Consider the following 18362-nt stretch of genomic DNA (forward strand, 5'->3'; position numbering starts at 1 on the left):
CATTGGTCGGGTCAACCCAATAAATCCATCCAACCCAATCCGATCAAGTGGTAAAAATGCGGGTTGGATTGGGCCAACGAGTCCACCTGATGGATTTTATTACGATCTAATCATCTTTGGATCGGATATCGGATTTCATAATAATCCATCCAACCCAACCCGAAATCCAATCATGTAATAATAATATATTATTTAATATATATTTTTAATAATTTTAATTTTTACCTAACCTACTAATAGGGTATGTAATTTATAAAGACTTGGATCCTATTATTTGAGTAATTTTTAGGAGACTTAGAGACTAATTTGTTTGTAATTACTTATCATATTTAAAAACTTGAAGTACTCGTCTAGTTATGTGTTGTCGTATAGATGTGTGTAAATAGTAGTTATTAACTTATGATGTAATCGCATGTTAGAAACTTGCAGCCTTGTTTTTTAATATTTTTAAATATTTCAGATTTATTTTTATTTTAATATAGCGATCCAATCAATCCATCCAAACCAACCCAAAGATTGTCGGATTGGGTTGGTTCGGATTTGTAGGTGAAAATTCACAAATTTCAACCCAACTCAACCCAAATAGTTATGATCGGTTCGGGTCTTGATTATCCTGAAAATCCATCCAACCCAACTCATGTGCTGCCTGCGCCTTATGATATCATTGTGTAATAAAAATAAAAAATAAGAAAAGAAAAAAGGGAAATGACAATGGGCACACCCATACGTCTGGTAAGAGCAGGAGCAGTGAGGGTTAGAAGTGATTGGGGTTTCTGCGAATCTAGAATCTGGAAAACAACCATCACCGTTTGTGATCTTTCATCAAGGGGAAGAAGAAGAAGACCAGTTTCCTTGTCTTGTTGTTGTTCATCACTTTCTTCAATGCCTTACGAGAAGGAGCTCGCTGCTGCCAAGAAAGCAGCCACTCTCGCTGCTCGTCTCTGTCAGGCACGCCATTTTCCAATCTCTTCACTAAAAATCTTCTCTTTTTGTTAATTCATAGCACCCCATGAATTTTGTTTTCTCAATTTCTAAGCTTTACGACCATCATTGTTTCCAGAAAAAAAAAGCAAATGCAATAGATGAAGTGAAACCTTAACCCCCTGTCAATGTTATTTTGATTTTGTAATTTATGGCATTGTCTGGTTGATTCAATTCTTCAAATATTTGGTTTATTATATTACCCCTTAGTGCTGTTACAATTGATGCTTACAAATAATGAAGAAGAAATGCTGATATGATGGTAGTATTACTCATGGACATTGATTCTTCTTTGCATGGTTTGTTCAGAAAGTACAAAAGGCTCTTCTGCAATCCGATGTCCACTCAAAATCAGACAAAAGTCCTGTCACCGTCGCTGATTATGGTTAGTTGTATTCCTCTTCTGCTCTTGCTGTTTGGTTATTGATATGTGTTATGGACTTATGGTTGAGTTTTTGGGGGTAGAGTTTGAATTTCAGCACATGGTAGGTCGACTGGTGCATTCTCCATGCTTCAGGCCCAAGGGAGCTCTTGCGTGAGGGAGCATGTTCGAAATATAATCATTCATTGTGTGTCCTTTACCCAACAGCTTAAGCTTTTGGGATAATTCGTTCATGACACGTCACTATCAAAAGAGCTATAAATTTGATTATAAAATATTTTGTTATAGTCCTTTGATATTTAACTACTTCCATTTACTAGAATGAGCCAACAATTTTAACAGTATCATTATAGTTTTTGGTTTTATTAATATCAGCCCGTAGGACTGAGGAGGTCATTGAGGTTTAGCTGAAATTCAGGTATACTTATTTATATGTGTATTACAGGTTCACAAACCTTGGTCAGCTTAATACTCGAGAGAGAACTTCCTTCTGAACCATTTTCATTAGTAGCTGAGGAGGTGAAATTGTACCTTCTTACAGATTTCTTGGACATGCAGAATCTACTTTCTTTTCTTAAAGTCCCGTTTTTAAACTCTAGGATTCAGGCGATCTGCGTGAGGAAAGTGGCCACGATACTTTGAAGCGGATTACAGAACTTGTCAATGATACTCTTGCTAATGAAGGATCAAATAGCTTTTCTACTTTAACAACAGACAATGTGCTTAGAGCCATTGACAATGGTAAGTCTGAAGGTGGCTCTGTTGGACGGCACTGGGTTTTGGATCCAATAGATGGCACTAAAGGGTAAGTTTCTTCTTCTTTTAATAAATTTAATATGGCGTGGATATTATCTTCTACATGTCTAAGCATCATTAGTTCTTTTCCTTAAAAAAATGGAATCTTATTGCAGCATGGAGCTGTGTGTAATATCTCATATAACAGATATATGAAATTTGTCTTTTATTGTTAATTTTGATCATGTACTAAGATTGCAGAAGGGGAGCCTAGGCGCAATGGTAAAAGTTTGTTGCCATGTGACTGAGGTCACAGGTTCAAGCCCTCGAAACTGCCTCTTGTGTAAAAACAAGGGAAGATTGCGTACAATAGACCAAGTGGTCGGACCCTTCCCCGGACCCCGTGCATTGTGCACTGGGCTTCCCTTTATGTACTAAGATTGCAGTGATTGTTCAATACCTTATTTCGATTAGAAGTAAGGACAAAAACAGAGGTTGGAATTCATTTTCCATCCGTAAATTCAAACAAACTATAATTATGAAGTTGATTTTATTTTCATAAAGAGACATTATCTATGAACATGCATGTTGAATTTGAGTATTTGACTATATGGTTTGCCTAGATGACTTTGGGTTGCTGAAAATTTGTATCTCTGGTCATCTTAAATAAAGATTCTAAATCTACGATATGGAGTGACTCAAATTTGATTACAAATTTCCTTTTATCCATCAAAGTATTTTAACCTTTGATTAAATAGTTCCTTTTCTTCATTGCTTTCCTAATTTCCAGTCTATATTATACTATTTGTTTCACTTGCATGGTCGCGTTGCAGACTGTGTGATCATTGTGCTTATGAGTCATTAGTCATAGCTCATGATTGTGAGATGACATTATAGGTTTGTAAGAGGAGACCAATACGCTATTGCATTAGCTTTGCTAAATGAAGGAAAAGTTGTATTGGGTGTCTTGGCTTGCCCGAATCTTCCACTGGCATCCATTGCCTGTAATCAGCAGCATTCTACTTCTAATGAAGTTGGTTGTCTTTTCTTTGCTAAAGTTGGCGATGGAACATTTATGCAGGCAATGGATGGTTCTACACAGACTAGGGTTTGTGCTAATAAAATGTTGTTTTACTTGCCACTTTTGCTAATGTCGTTGTCAATTGTGCTATGACCAATTGTCTTGTTATCATCATCCAGGTGCATGTCAGTGCTATTGATAATCCAGAAGAGGCATCATTTTTTGAGTCTTTTGAAGCAGCGCACTCCTTACATGACTTGTCTAGCTCCATTGCAGAAGTAATGCTATTTCTATTTCTAACCATATGCCTTTTATTTTGTATTTCGAGATTTATTCTGCAGACATTACATGAGCATTATGAATTTGTGAGCAGAAACTTGGTGTTAAGGCACCGCCAGTCAGAATTGACAGCCAAGCAAAATATGGAGCTCTGTCCAGAGGAGATGGGGCTATATATCTGCGTTTCCCCCACAAAGGATACCGTGAAAAAATATGGGATCATGCTGCTGGTTGCATTGTTGTGACTGGTTTGTATTTTTTCCCCCTTGTTATGAATTTTTTCCTTCCATCCCATCCTCCAGCTATTGGGTCCAAGAAATTGGGCCAATCTGCCCTTAGTAAACATGGTCTGCTTAAAATAAGCAACAATAACTAACTAAGTAACTAACCAGACTTAGTCACAACTATCAGGTTTGGTTTTTATGTTTATTAATGCCTAATATGTAGGTTTACTTAAGGGCTGAAAATACTATCTTAGGATGTGGCTTATTTTTTTCAAATCCTTACAGCTTATTTTTTTATGAACATACTGTTTAATAACAAAGTGTTTACATTAATTTATTGCTCTCTTTCTAGTAGTTTAAGTTTATACTTTTAAAAAAATTAAGGACATTAATTTATTGCTTTCTTTGTAATATATTTTTATAAAACCTTTTTTTTTGGATTATTTTTATGCTATTGAATCCTATAGTGTGATTCCAAGGAACTCTTGATGTGATGTTTCTTTGATAAGTTCTAATCCATTTTCATCATTTAACAACTTCTCCATATTTGTTCTCTTGGCCGGACAATTTTTCTTTCTTTCTAAATCCTCTTGTTTCTTTCTTACATCCATTCAGAATCTTTTTAACAATAAAGGAACCCGAATTTTGACTTATCTTGTATTAAATTTAAACATCATGATATAGCTTTCAGGGTTGAGTTACCCTCACTATGACATACGTTCTTCACATATTTAAGATACATGTGTATATATATGATTTCAATCTCTCGTTACTTTTGATTTGTCTCTATTGGTTTTTTAGCACGGATGCTTGTTTAGTGTGTTTGGATACCAGTTCAGTGCAACGTGAACAGACTTTCATTTCAATCCATAAAAAAGAGTTCCGTTTACTTTTGTCTTCATATGCGTGCTAACGTCCATTTCCATGGTGACTAGACCAATGGAAATCCAAACATGTGTTGAGGGTATTTGAATTTTTTTAGAAGTTGCAGTTTTCGCTACATGCCCATAAGTCCTCAATGTTTATGATAATATTATACTCTCACCGATGAGTTATATATGCTGAACTCATATGTTGAGTTACATGCAGAAGATTGTGACTAATGTTAATGCGTTGCAATAGTTAGGTTCCTGCATAGGTTCTAAAAGGCTTAATGTTGAATGTGTCTTTTACTTCTAATCTGCTATTACATGATTGTTTGACAATTGAACTTCTGCAGAAGCTGGAGGTATTGTCAGCGATGCAGCCGGAAACCCTTTGGACTTCTCAAAAGGAAGGTTTCTTGATGTTGTTTCAGGTATCATTGTTACAAACCAGAAATTGATGCCATCACTTTTGAAAGCAGTTAAAGAAGCACTCAATGAGAAAGCATCTTCCTTGTGATTTCCGTTAAGCTTAGCATTCTACTACGCAGCTTTCAAACTTTGTTTTCAGCAGCTCCAGATATATGAACCTTCCTCACAATCATGCTAGATTACATTGAATATTCGGATTTTGAGGATATGATTTCATTGAACTCGTGTAGTAATCTAAAACTGAGTTTGTTTCGTATCAAAAGTCAACTTCAAAGCATGCAATTATCAACTCTTGAATACATCTTGAAAGACTATTGTTTTTACCATGGATAGTTCTCGTGAAAAATAAATCAATTGTTAATGAATAGCAACTCGTACATGGAACTTAGTTCACATAGACTTGAATCTGATGCCTCTGCTTAAGCTAGAACATCTTGCGTAACTTGATAATAATTGTGCAATACATGTAAGGTTACTATATATGCAATGGTTACCCATCTACTCTGTAAAAACGAGTAGCTTACGAGGGTGGGTTGGAAAACAACAATAAAAGTCTTATCCCACTAACTGGGTTTGTGTATGGACAAATTATAAAAGTGCAATGATAGAAGGACATGAAAATGGAGGGATTTAGATCCTCTCATGTTTTTTATGTTAAAGTTTGTTTATTCTTGTGTAAAATTTGTGAAACCATGTGAATATTTATGAGGGAATAGACTAAAAAACTCTAACATGAAAAAACATGATAAAATTTTAGCTGGTGTGTCATGAAATAATAAGATAGGTTAAAACGGAAATGTTATCTACACACCTTGAATAGTGTTCCTCTCCATTTCCACCTCTGCCCCATCACACCCTGCCCGATCAGCTTGCCAACGTGTAATTCTTGGAAAAGAATTTTTTTTGGCCTGGAAAATGAGAAAGTGAGGGAAAATTGGGGGGAAAACAAAATTGGAAAAAATTAGGGTTCTCTCTCCCCCCAAAATCCCGCACCACCACCTCCAATCCCAGATTCCCTTCGCTTTCCCTTCTCCACTCCGTCGCCGAGCAACACGCGCACCTCTGCAGCGGTTCCGTTCTCCACTCCGTCGCCGCCACCTTACTGCCTCTAGCGCCGCCAACGGGCTCCTCTTCCAGCGACGAGGAGCACGCACCTCTGCAACCTCGCTGCCGTTAGTTCCTCTGGCTCCAACCTCCTCTTCTCTACTCTTCTGTGCAGAGGTAAGATTTCCACAAGAACAAATATTTTGTGTTTTCTTCTTTGTTCTTGTTATACTTTAGAGTTGGATTTTACCTTACATCATGGATTAGAAGCTGTGTGGATTCTTTTGCTGGAAGGGTTTGATACGAGTGCAACATTTGTAAATAGTTCTAAGATACAAATAACTTCAAAGAGTAAAATCATGCAAGGTTCTGTTGTCAATTGAAAAGACCAATGTTTAAGCAAGTATTCATCCATTCTTTTAGAAAAAGTTCCAGCAAATGAATTTGAACCAAATGCTTGGAATGTTGAAGTTCTTGTTAGTATACATACTGCTATGTTTAATCAATTTTGACTAGCTCCATCTCAGTGGATTGTTGATATTATGTTATGGAATCAGTAGGCAATTATAGGTATATTTTGTCATATAAGATCATTTTCTGTTTATAAAGATCCATCTTGGGCTGACCACGAGTTGATACCTCAAATGTCACTTGACCATTTGTGTTTATCATTGCATTAGATAGCCTTGATGTCTTGAATTTGGTCATCCCATTCTTTTTCCTCATTCTATAGATTTGTTTCAATCTAATTTGTGCAATATGATTTAGAGCAAGAATTTTTTTTCTGTCAGCACCTAATCCTCCTTTCCTTCCAGCAAACTGTCACAACACACCGCCACGCCACTCGCCAGTTCCAGCGCTGTTGCGAGCCCTTTGTGCAGAGGGTAGGTTACAACTTCTATAATTAGTTTGTTTTTTGATCTGTTTTTGCGTTTGTCCTGTGAAGAATTGATACTTAGGATCTCATAGAAGAAAATATATATATTACCTGCACACCTGGACTTGTGATGAGCAAATCATTTTTTGTGCTTGTCATGAATGAAACTTTCAACACTTAGGAAGAGTTCTTACCTCATTTGAAGACCAAAAACTAGTTGTTTTCCTAACCTAGGCAGTAGTTATTAGTGAATGTTCTTCTGTGGGCCAAAATCCATGAGTGGATTATGGAAGTTACTAACAAGTATTCACATGTGTAGCTATATAATGCCCATCCAAGGGTGTCTTGTAGTGCAAATGCAAAAGAAATGTAACTCTTGAAATGGACCAAGGGTTTGTTGAGCAACAATTTACTAGCTACTTGTAATCATTTCCTTTGATTGATCAAATGGGACCACTCCATATATATAGGCTACAACACCGTGTAATTTAGGTTGAAACCTTTGTTTTCTCCCTTTTTCACCCTTTGCCTATTTGTGTGTTAGTCAAGTGTTTTGAACATGAAAGCATTGTTCAGACATTAGCGATAAGAATTTTGTTTCCTAAATTTCTTTTACTGAAGAAAATCTTCTCTTGTTTCCTCAACTGATCTTTAATTTCGAAACCAGATGGTGCATCTTTCATAATTGATTTATATCTGAAATGGTGACCAGATGTTCACAGACATACCCATGTTTTAAACATGAACTACCCATCCATTTACAGTCGACTCAGATTAACCTTATCCACCTAATTGACTCAAATACCAATTTTTGAGGCAACCAAATGTGAATGAGACAAAGTCTAAGAATGGTCTCAAAATATTCATCTAAGTTTAGGGCCAAAGTCTATTAAAAATAGCCTTATTTAAAAGCAACTACCCGCAACTTCGGACATTACTACCCATGTAATAACTATAATGTGATATTTGTTAAGTGCCAATGAGATTAAAGGCTCTTAATCTACTTCAAAATTAAAAACATCGTTATCTTTCATAATTGATTTATATTTGATATGGTACCACTTGTACACAAACATACCCATGTTTTAAACTAAACTGTCCATCCATTTACATTCATCCAAGACTTTGGACTAAAAATGCACCATCTGGTTTCCACAAACTGTTAAATTTGATGTACTATGTAAATCAGAAATCTCAAGAAACTGGTATAACTGCAGCAAAATTACTCTTTTTGTACTCTGTCTCCCCACATGTTAATTTGACATCTTATGATATGTTATAACTTAAATAGAGTGGTAACTTTTGAGTGGCTTTAGGATTGTGTCCTAATGTTTCCTTATATATTTACAACAATAAGAATGTGCAATGTCATCTGAAGTATTATTGATTAAAGGACTATATTATCCATTTAAACTGAAATATCCAAGGCCTTTCTGCTTTCTCTGGAAAAATCAGTCTTTTCCTAGAATGTGTTGGTGTTATCTTACTGAAATTAGTAATTGTTCCTGGCTGCAGTTCCTAGATAATTTGCAGTTAGGAAGGATAAATGATCAAACTTTATTTATGGCATTATGTGAATACACATTGTATTTGTATTTTACACATAATCATTTCATGTGTAATAGGTTACGCCTCAAGTGAGAGCTTTGACCTTAGTGTGTTGTTCTCATGAAGCGTTCCAAGTCACCAGGCGGGCTTAAGGTATGAAATCATGGTGGATGTTTTGATTTCTAATGTCACTAATGTTGTTTTTTAAAATTTTGATGTTGGCCATTTTAGGTACGCTTAAGGAATAAGTGTGAAACCCGCTACATATTGAGAGCCAATAACAAGTTGAGAGACACGGAAGCTGATAAGCGTTTGACCCAATTGATAAGTCAACGAATTGAGGCAACCCCGTTCAAATGGTTGACAGCATAAGTTATGGTGTTTATATAGTTTCTTTTTTGGCAAGCTGACCAGTAGAATGAAAGACTGAAGAATGTACAGCAATATAAAGAACGTGTGATCTTTAACTTCCACATAAATCGGTGTTTTTTTGTATATTTCACGTGTAAGGTATAATTATATAGAAATTTTTTGACAAGGGAAATGACAATGTTTTGTATTAACTACAACTGTATAGGGTTATATTGCCATGTATAGCAGTTTGGCCCCTTCCTATATGACAATGAAATCAAATGTTGAGGCTTAATGCCCATGATATATAATTATATATATATATATATATATGTTTTATGCTGTTCATTTTCAGATTTTGGTCAGTTAATAGATTTGACTTATGATGGGTAGTCTAGTAGTAAATCAAGGGTATTTCTGAGAACAGATGGTCACACAGAATTTTCTGGTTGGTGTGGGTTCAATACCAGCATTAACCTGATCTTTAGTCCAAAACTTGGATGAATATTTTGAGCTCATTCTTAAACTTTGTCTAATTAACATTTAAATGTCCCACAAATTGGATAAAGTTATTCTGAATTGACTGTAAATGCATGGGTAGTTCAGGGTTAAAGAATGGGTATATCTGTGTAAAACTGGTCACCATCTCAGATATGAATCACTTTGAAATATAATTATGTTTTTTTTAATTTTGATTAAGAGCCTTTAATCTCAGTGGCACATAACAGTATTAGTATTACATTAGTTATTATATATAATTATGTTTCTCTTAATTTACTTTAATAATGATAATATACTTTGGTCTTAAACTTGGATAAATATTTTGTGACCATTCTTAAGCTGTCTAATTAACATTTAGTTGTCCCGTAAATTGGATAAAGTAAAGCTAAAGTGACTGTAAATGCATGGGTAGTTAAGAATTAAAACATGGGTATCTCTGTGTACAACTGGTCACCGTGTCAGATATAATCAATTTAAAATATAAGTTTTTTTAATTTTAAAGTAAATTAAGACCTTTTTTTTTAAATAATTAAGAGCCTTTAATCTCGGTGGCACATAACAAAGTATTACATTATAGTTATTATATACACTTGGGTAGTAATGTCTGACTTTGTGGGTAGTTTCTTTTAAATAAGGCTATTTATAATCTAATTTGGTCTTAAACTTTGATGAATGCTTTGTGACCATTCTTAAATTGTCTAATTAACATTTAGTTGTCCCGCAAATTGGATAAAGCTACTCTCAATTGACTGTAATTGCATGGGTAGTTCAGAATTGAAACATGGGTATATCTGTGTACAATTGGTCACCATATCAGATATGCATCAGTTTAAAATATAACGATGTTTTTTAATTTCAAAGTAAATTAAGAGTCTTTAATCTCAGTGGCACATAACACAGTATTACATTATAGTTATTATATACACTTGGGTAGTAATGTCTGACTTTGTGGGTAGTTTCTTTTAAATAAGGCTATTTATAATATAATTTGGTCTTAAACTTTGATGAATGCTTTGTGACCATTCTTAAATTGTCTAATTAATATTTAGTTGTCCCGCAAATTGGAAAAAGCTACTCTCAATTGACTGTAATTGCATGGGTAGTTCAGAATTGAAACATGGGTATATCTGTGTACAATTGGTCACCATATCAGATATACATCAGTTTAAAATATAATGATGTTTTTTAATGTCAAAGTAAATTAAGAGTCTTTAATCTCAGTGGCACATAACACAGTATTACATTATAGTTATTATATACACTTGGGTAGTAATGTCTGACTTTGTGGGTAGTTTCTTTTAAATAAGGCTATTTATAATATAATTTGGTCTTAAACTTTGATGAATGCTTTGTGATCATTCTTAAATTGTCTAATTAACATTTAGTTGTCCCGCAAATTGGATAAAGCTACTCTCAATTGACTGTAATTGCATGGGTAGTTCATAATTGAAACATGGGTATATCTGTGTACAATTGGTCACCATATCAGATATAAATCAGTTTAAAATATAACAATGTTTTTAATTTCAAAGTAATTTTAATTTCAAAGTAAATTAAGAGCCTTTAATCTCAGTGACACATAACACAGTATTACATTATAGTTGTTATATACACTTGGGTAGTAATGTCTGACTTTGTGGGTAGTTTCTTTTAAATAAGGCTATTTATAATATAATTTGGTCTTAAACTTTGATGAATGTTTTGTGACCATTCTTAAACGAGTAATGATATATACACACCTCATATGTTATACACTTCATTTTCACCTATTTTTATTTCTATCTCTCTCCTCTTATCATCTATCATATCTTATACTTTCTCTCTCTTACTTTTTCTTTTCTTCCTATCTCTCTCATCCTCCACCTCTTTCCACCTCAAAGATGAGGTGTGGACAAATAATTATCCTTCTTAAACTGTCTAATTAACATTTAGTTGTCCCACAAATTGGATAAAGCTACTCTCAATTGACTGTAATTGCATGGGTAGTTCAGAATTGAAACATGGGTATATCTGTGTACAATTGGTCACCATATCAGATATAAATCAGTTTAAAATATAACGATGTTTTTAATTTCAAAGTAAATGAAGAGCCTTTAATCTCAGTGGCACATAAACACAGTATTACATTATAGTTATTATATACACTTGGGTAGTAATGTCTGACTTTGCGGGTAGTTGCTCATAATCAAGGCTATAAATATATGTCTAAGGCACAAGATTATATAATTCAAATCCATTTTAAAAACGCATTATAGCATAAATACATCAATAGGATTAGGACTCCTACTCTCAATGGACATAACAAAACCACCATAAATGGTGCATCTACATAGTACATCAAAACTACCCAGTTAACAAAATTTCCTATTTAAGCCAATTTTCTTCATAAAAGAACATAACAAAAATTGTCACAAATTTCCAACTTTAACCTCCTTTCCCTTGTTGCGTCTCCTCTGATATGTAGTCCAAGGTGATCTAGTTACTGCACTTTCTATGCGCTTTCTTGGTTGATCCTTAAGACGCGTGTATATGTTGGATCTCACTTGGTGATTTTGTTCCTCAATGTGGCATTCATCATGATCTTTGGGAGAACTACGATTATCATCACACCATGTGTTTGCTTCATCCTCACACGTGTAATTAATAGTTTGTGGGCTTGGCTGCATAGTTGGTTGAAGTACTTGCTTAATCATCATCAAATCATCTTGAATAAAATATATCATTTCCTTAATCTCCTTGTGTGCAAGTATGACCTGATGTTTACGTGTCTCTCTCTCGGCAATCAAATTCAGCTTGTGCCAATGGGGAAACCCGCTTGGTGCCTTTTGCATGGCTTCCATCACAACATCATTCTGTAGCTCTTCACTTGTGGCAGCCAACTTCTCGAGTATCTGTCAATGAATATACAACATCAAATATTTACAAAAATATTACCCTATAATTTTTAAATTTACTGAATTGCACTTACACAATTGTCTTCAAATGCTTTCAATATTTTATCCTTACGCATTGCAACATTTCGCCAACGTAAAAATCGAGGAAATGACCGTATGGTACGAGTAGTACATATAGCTGTTCCACGCAAAAACATGTGCTCCAAAGCCCAAATCTATATCAGCACCATATCATTTAGTTAAATGAAGAAATACAAATAACAAAATATAGACAACCATAAAAAAAAAATTAGCAATAAAAATAGACATACTACAAAGTACCTGCAATATGGCTGCACAACCGGTTATCCTCACAACTGATTTATTCTTTGACTTATTCAAGCACTTTGCACAACGATTCAAGCTTAGAACCAAGGTATCATAAACAGCGGCACCCCAACTATATTCTTGCAATGAATTTAGATTATCTAACATACGTAACAAACAACTAGTTGAACTCTGCGGGAAATAAAACGTTACAAACCCAAGAAGGATATATAGCCTACAAAAGTCATCAACCTTGTCATCACTTTTATGCCTTCTTAGTTGCTTAACTATTGTCTTAACTGTTATTTCTCCCCCCTTAAACAAACCTTTGGTATGACATTCGGCATCTTCATCTCCATTGTAATTCACATTTAATCCAACTATACGCAATCCAAGTGAGAAAACTACATCTACTGGACTAAAAGGAACTACATTATCTTGTATTTTAAAACCGAAACGGTTCTCCACCCACCGACTCGCTAATTTAGACAACAATATACAATTGATACGTAATTTTTCAAGCATTTCCATTAATGAGTGAAACGAGGTTCTTTGAATTCGGGACCTTTGGGCATCTGTTAGATGCTTATTCCCCTTAACAAGCCACTTTGTTTTACAGGTGTGCCTAAAACGTACCTGAAAAAAAAATGAAAGTGCATGTTCAATTTTGGTGTAACATGTTTTGAGAAATAAAAGTGTACATTTAAGCAAAACAAGAAAGTACCACCAAACTTATTTTAAAATCTAACAAACTCCACAGAAACACAAAGCAATATTGAATGAGGACAAAACAGAAATTAATTTAAGCGGAATGGTAGAGAAAACACAATAAAAAGCAAGACTCACCATATTTTGCAGAAAAAAGGTGAGTGGCTGCAGCTGGGCTTCGTGTGAGAGGAGGAGCAGCGACAAATCGGGACCTCTGTGACCTAATCCTCTACAACTTCAAATGGCAAAGAAAACCAAGTATAAACCAAACAATCAACTTTACAATTAACTTCGCCATAAGGAACCTCATAAAGCACAACTTGCCACATGGTTTCTGAAGAAAATACTAGGAGCATTGTACAAGGGGTCTCAAAATCAGTGCGTCTTAATGGAAATGCACAAAAAAAATTGCATTCAAAAGAAAAGATAAAAAGAGAACCGTCAAGACCTTTTTTGTTTCTGGTTCAATTTACTAGGAGTATATAAAAGGTTGACTAAATACAAATTCTCTACATTGAATTCAAATTAGGATAACTACGAAATTGAGAAATACTGTAGATTACAGCAAAAACAAAATGCAAGCTGACTATTTGAAAACAAAACATAATTTGTCCCAATACAAGCTGACTATTTATAACCATGTTTCAGTTCGGAACCAAATTGAAAAGGGACTTAAAACAAGAGACCACATGGACTGCAACCAAACAATAAATATAACTTGATCAATAATAAAATCATCCCAATGCCCCTATCCAGTAACAATCCATGTCTCTAACACCATCCCAAAATGTACTTCATTGAAAAAGAATTAAGAGTAAAGTACACTCACCCCCCTTAAGGTTTGTTAGAATTACACTCCACCCCATTCTTATCTAAAATCTACATCCCACCCCATTTTATATAGAGGCAAATTTAGTGACGAAAAATATTTTTCATTAATAATTAGTTATTATTTAAATTGTTAATCAATAATTTCAAAAAAAAAAAATCAATATAATCCAATAAATTTAAAAATGAAAACATCACAATCCTCCTCATTCTCTCAATCGCGTTTTTCCTCCGTAAATTCATAATGCAAATTATGCAATAGCACACCTGCCCGATTTACAAACCATATCTCGAACATAGTGAAACATGCTTGTGTTTTCATATTTGGTAATAATTCAATTTTAATCAAAATAATCTCTTTATACCTCCAATTTTCAAAATTGGGTTGTAGGCCAAAAAAGCAACACAAATGGGTGAAGAAAATAGAGAAACAAAATTATGAAAATATGAAGTGGATCTGAGGTTATTAGAGCCCAACGAGGCGGTGAAGCATCGTTTTTAACAAAATCCAACAATATCTAAGACCAACAGAGCGTTCGCTCACAACTTAAAGGGGTAAAATTCACAAGAAGTAGTTGAACAAGTGGCTTTAGGGATGTGCGATTCACGTTCTGGGGTTCAGGTCGCAACAAAACTTTGAGGCATGGAGGTGCCATGGGGTTTCACATTGTGGGACAGTGGAGCCGTGTTAAAGGGAGTAAAGGCTTGGTGGTGGCCGTTTGTGGTGAGAAATATGATTTGGAGATAGATGAGACGTGGACTTAACAGACAGAGTGGATGGTTTTTTTAAATTTAATTCAGTAAAATTATTTTCATAAATTAATGTATGATAGTGTATATGCATTAAATTTATTTAAATTTGTACTAATTAGTAATTAGTTTTTAGTAGTGAGGAATTTGTTTTCGTCACTAAAATTTGCCTTTATAAAAAATGGGGTGGAGTGTAGATTTTTAAAAAGAATGGGGTGGAGTGTCATTCTTACAAATCTTGAGGGGGTGAGTGTATTTTACTCAAGAATTAATGAAATTATATAGCTTGAAAACAGATGACAAAAAGTTCACATGGTTTTTCAGAATAAGAAAATGGTACAGAAGATACCCATGTGTTTTAGTACCAGTCAATACAGCGCTGTGAGTAACCCATGCTAAGCTTCGAAAAAATGCTCAAATGAACTTCACCAAAATATCGTCAAAACCGAAATCCACCAAAATCAATTTTTTCAACAAACCCATTTGCATTTGGGGGAAAATAATCAGGACCCAGATTGTGATTTTGATTGGAAACAGATACAATAACAAGCACCACCATACCTTTTTTTTCAATGGGGAGAAAGGGTGGTTCTGAACCAGAGAGAGAGTGAGGGAGAGACGCGGTGGGGACCAGGGAGGACCAAACCCAGCGGCAGCGTCGAAGAGCGATCCCAGCGGCAATGTGGAAGAGCGACCAGCGGAGGGGACTTGCTTTGATGGGGCGACGGTCGCTAAGCAGTATGGTGGCGGAGAAGAAAACCCTAGAGGTGAATGAGAGAGTGAGAGAGGGTGCTGCCTAATTTCGTTTACCCCCTTTCAATTTTCCAATCTCTCTCATCCAACTTGGTTTTCCTTATCTCTTTATTTTGTGTGGTGAGGTGTTCTCTGCTTTTATTAACCAAGCTGTCTCATCTTCAGCTTTGCATGGCATTAAAATTGCGCGTTCGGCTCCTATTGTCTCCCACTTACTATTCGCGGATGATAGTGTCATTTTTGCCCGTGCAACGCAGCAAGAAGCGTTGGCTATTAAGACTATTCTAGCCTCCTATGAGCAAGCCTCTGGACAAGTGATAAATCTTGACAAGTCTATGCTCTCCTGTAGCCGAAATGTGCCTGAGAATCGTTTTCATGAGCTTAAACAGCTGTTGGATGTAAAGGCGGTGGAGTGTTATGATAAGTATCTGGGACTTCCTACCATTATTGGTAAGTCCAAGACCCAGATCTTTTCTTTTGTCAAGGACCGAGTTTGGAAGACGCTTAAAGGCTGGAAAGAAAAGTCTCTATCTCGTGCAGGCAGAGAGGTCTTGGTTAAGCTGTGGCCCAATCCATTCCATCGTATGTCATGTCGTGTTTTTTATTGCCGGATGGTATGTGTTCAGAAATTGAGGGAATGATTAGCCGGTTTTATTGGGGTGGCGATGTTACAAGACGAGGTATGCACTGGTTAAGCTGGAAATCATTGTGCAAATCCAAGGATCGTGGTGGGATCGGTTTTCGGGACTTTAAAAAATTTAATTTGGCTCTGGTGGCCAAGAACTGGTGGCGTTTGATAAACTATCCTGATTCTTTGCTTGGAAAAATTTTCAAAGCAGTTTACTACCTAAAAAGCACCATTTTTAGTGCTAAAAAGGGTCATCGTCCAAGTTACGCATGGTCTAGCATTCTCCGTTCTGGACTTGCTCTTGAGAAAGGTGGCTTGTGGAGAGTTGGTGATGGTAAATCTATAAGACCATGGACTGACAATTGGGTTCCTGGGAACCCTCCTTTGGTGTATAGTGAGTCTCTAGTGCATGAACTGAATATTAATGTTGTCTCTGACTTAATGTTGCCTGGTGGTGCAGCTTGGAATAAACAATTGATTGAGTTCATGTGCTGCCCACTTACGGCTAAGGCAATCCTTGCACTTCCTTTACCTATAGTACCTCAACGTGACATGTTCTTTTGGCCATGGACACCAGACGGTTATTATTCAACCAAAACGGGCTATCAATTTTTACAAATGGAGGAGGAACGGTCTACTGGAACGGTATCTACCATGCCATCTTTGCCTAGTGCAGCTTGGAAGAACATTTGGAAGGCCCCAACACTTCCTAGATGCCGCGAAACTGCTTGGCGAGCTTGCTTGGGGGCCCTTCCAGTTCGTGAAGTGCTTCATGCGCGTGGTTTGGAGTTGGATGCATCGTGCCCTCGCTGCCATGAAGCTCCCGAATAAGTGCACCACGCCCTGCTGTTCTGTCCGATGGTGCAAGCAACATGGTTTGCTAGCAATTTGGGATTGAGCTTGCAGCAAGAACGTAAGTTCCATGATTTCATGCTTGAGTTTTTGCAGGTAGCTGATGAGGAACGACTGGGAGTTTTCCTGGAGGTTCTCTATGCTGTATGGATCTCGCGTAATGAGCTGGTGTTCCAAAACACGCAAGGTACGGTGGACCAAACTCTGCGGAAAGCTTCCTTGCTGCATCCAGGACCTGCCATGGTGCCGGTTCCAACTCACCCAGCGCGGCAACACCCTACACATTGGTCACGACCTGCTCCAGGTCTCTACAAAATTAATTTTGATGCATCGGTTACTAAGGAGGGAAGTGGAGGATTCGGTTTCATTGCTCGGGACGTGCAGGCTGAGGTTCTCGCAGCGGCGTGTTGGCATTATGGTCCGGTTACGACCCCTACAGTGGCTGAAGCTTTATCCATGCGGTGGTCCATGACGCTGGCGAGGGACCTTGGTTTCCGGAGGGTTGAATTTGAATCAGATTGCTTACCGTTAGTTGAAGCATGGAAACAGAATGGTGGTTGCTCTTTTTTAGATTCTATTGTTAGAGATTGTAATTTTTTGCTTTCAAACTTTGAGGTGTTCTCTTTACGGTTCGTGCGCCGTACGGGTAACCGTGCGGCGAATGCCTTAGCTTCTTTATCTTTTTCTTTTGGTGAGGTTGTGTGGATTGAGGAGGTTCCTTCTCAACTTATTGGCCTTGTCCAATCTGATGTACTGGCCTCTGTGCCGTCTACTTCTCCTTAATTGATATGGTTATTTGAGTTCAAAAAAAACTTGGTTTCACCTCTCACATCCAACCTGGTAGCTGACATGGCAAATGATAATCAGAAGCTTACGTGTATAAGGTGGAGATGGAGTGGTTTACTATTCAAGGTGTGTATATATCGGGATTGCTTGACATATGCTTTAGCCACACTCCACGCCAATGCATTTCAACACTACTGCAAGATTGGGTCGGTACTGTGTTTTAACCTTTTTGGTAATCTGTCATAACATCATTATTATTATATGATTATTTCAAAGATTAATTATCAGGTTATGATTCTTCCCAAACAACCTTGTGTTCACAAATAAAAATGTGTTATCATGGTGGGTACTTGAGTCAAAATAATATTTTAGCTGCGTTGGATGTGTACCCTCAACCAGCTATAGAAAAATGATTACTATTTGGTATTGGTCATTATGAATGATAGAACAGAATACAAGTGTCAACATTAAAATAAAAACGTTGAAAGCCAGCTAGTCAGGTGTTATTTTCTTATAGTAACAAAATATTCGGGTGAGTTCGGTTCTAGTCATTCCACGAGTGCCTCCAGCATCATATGTGCTTACATAGAAACATCTATTAACACAACTCTCACATCAA

At 36.3% G+C, this 18362-nt stretch overlaps 3 protein-coding genes across 4 annotated transcripts; 2 read left to right on the forward strand and 1 right to left on the reverse strand.

Moving 5' to 3' along the window:
- The first annotated feature begins 696 nt into the window (after positions 1-696).
- Positions 697-9085, forward strand: LOC130711303 (SAL1 phosphatase-like). Of its 2 annotated transcripts, none has more exons than XM_057560860.1 (11): positions 697-948; positions 1291-1366; positions 1809-1882; positions 1963-2168; positions 2996-3206; positions 3299-3397; positions 3493-3646; positions 4842-6138; positions 6753-6845; positions 8464-8539; positions 8618-9085. In XM_057560860.1, exons 1-8 carry the CDS (start codon positions 706-708, stop codon positions 5003-5005), a joined length of 1227 nt encoding a protein of 408 aa, XP_057416843.1. In that variant the 5' UTR covers positions 697-705; the 3' UTR covers positions 5006-6138; positions 6753-6845; positions 8464-8539; positions 8618-9085. The 2 variants fall into 2 exon arrangements, with proteins under 2 accessions (XP_057416843.1, XP_057416842.1); XM_057560859.1 differs by having other exon boundaries at positions 6777-6845.
- A 2454-nt stretch (positions 9086-11539) lies between these two features.
- LOC130710102 (uncharacterized) lies at positions 11540-12327 on the reverse strand. Its single transcript, XM_057559258.1, has 2 exons — positions 12207-12327; positions 11540-12129 (listed from the first exon to the last, which is right to left on the reverse strand). The coding sequence occupies exons 1-2, from the start codon at positions 12246-12248 to the stop codon at positions 11647-11649; spliced, it is 525 nt and encodes a 174-aa protein (XP_057415241.1). The 5' UTR covers positions 12249-12327; the 3' UTR covers positions 11540-11646.
- Positions 12328-16963: 4636 nt separating this feature from the next.
- Positions 16964-17740, forward strand: LOC130710770 (uncharacterized). Its single transcript, XM_057560124.1, has one exon. The coding sequence runs from the start codon at positions 16964-16966 to the stop codon at positions 17738-17740; it is 777 nt and encodes a 258-aa protein (XP_057416107.1).
- Positions 17741-18362: the final 622 nt, after the last annotated feature.

This window comes from Lotus japonicus, chromosome 4, assembly GCF_012489685.1.
Source record: "Lotus japonicus ecotype B-129 chromosome 4, LjGifu_v1.2".
NCBI classification, from domain to species: Eukaryota; Viridiplantae; Streptophyta; class Magnoliopsida; order Fabales; family Fabaceae; genus Lotus; species Lotus japonicus.

What these genes read in the sequence shown, in the direction of transcription:
- LOC130710770 (XM_057560124.1), top strand. Translation starts at nt 16,964, where the DNA reads ATGGTGCAAGCAACATGGTTTGCTAGCAATTTGGGATTGAGCTTGCAG.
- LOC130710102 (XM_057559258.1), bottom strand. Translation starts at nt 12,248, where the DNA reads ATGCGTAAGGATAAAATATTGAAAGCATTTGAAGACAATTGT. An exon ending in AAGCATTTGAAGACAATTGT is followed by an intron (nt 12,130 to 12,206) that starts GTAAGTGCAATT and finishes ATTCATTGACAG; the next exon opens with ATACTCGAGAAGTTGGCTGC.
- LOC130711303 (XM_057560860.1), top strand. Translation starts at nt 706, where the DNA reads ATGACAATGGGCACACCCATACGTCTGGTAAGAGCAGGAGCAGTGAGG. An exon ending in TCGCTGCTCGTCTCTGTCAG is followed by an intron (nt 949 to 1,290) that starts GCACGCCATTTT and finishes TGGTTTGTTCAG; the next exon opens with AAAGTACAAAAGGCTCTTCT. An exon ending in TTTCATTAGTAGCTGAGGAG is followed by an intron (nt 1,883 to 1,962) that starts GTGAAATTGTAC and finishes TTTAAACTCTAG; the next exon opens with GATTCAGGCGATCTGCGTGA.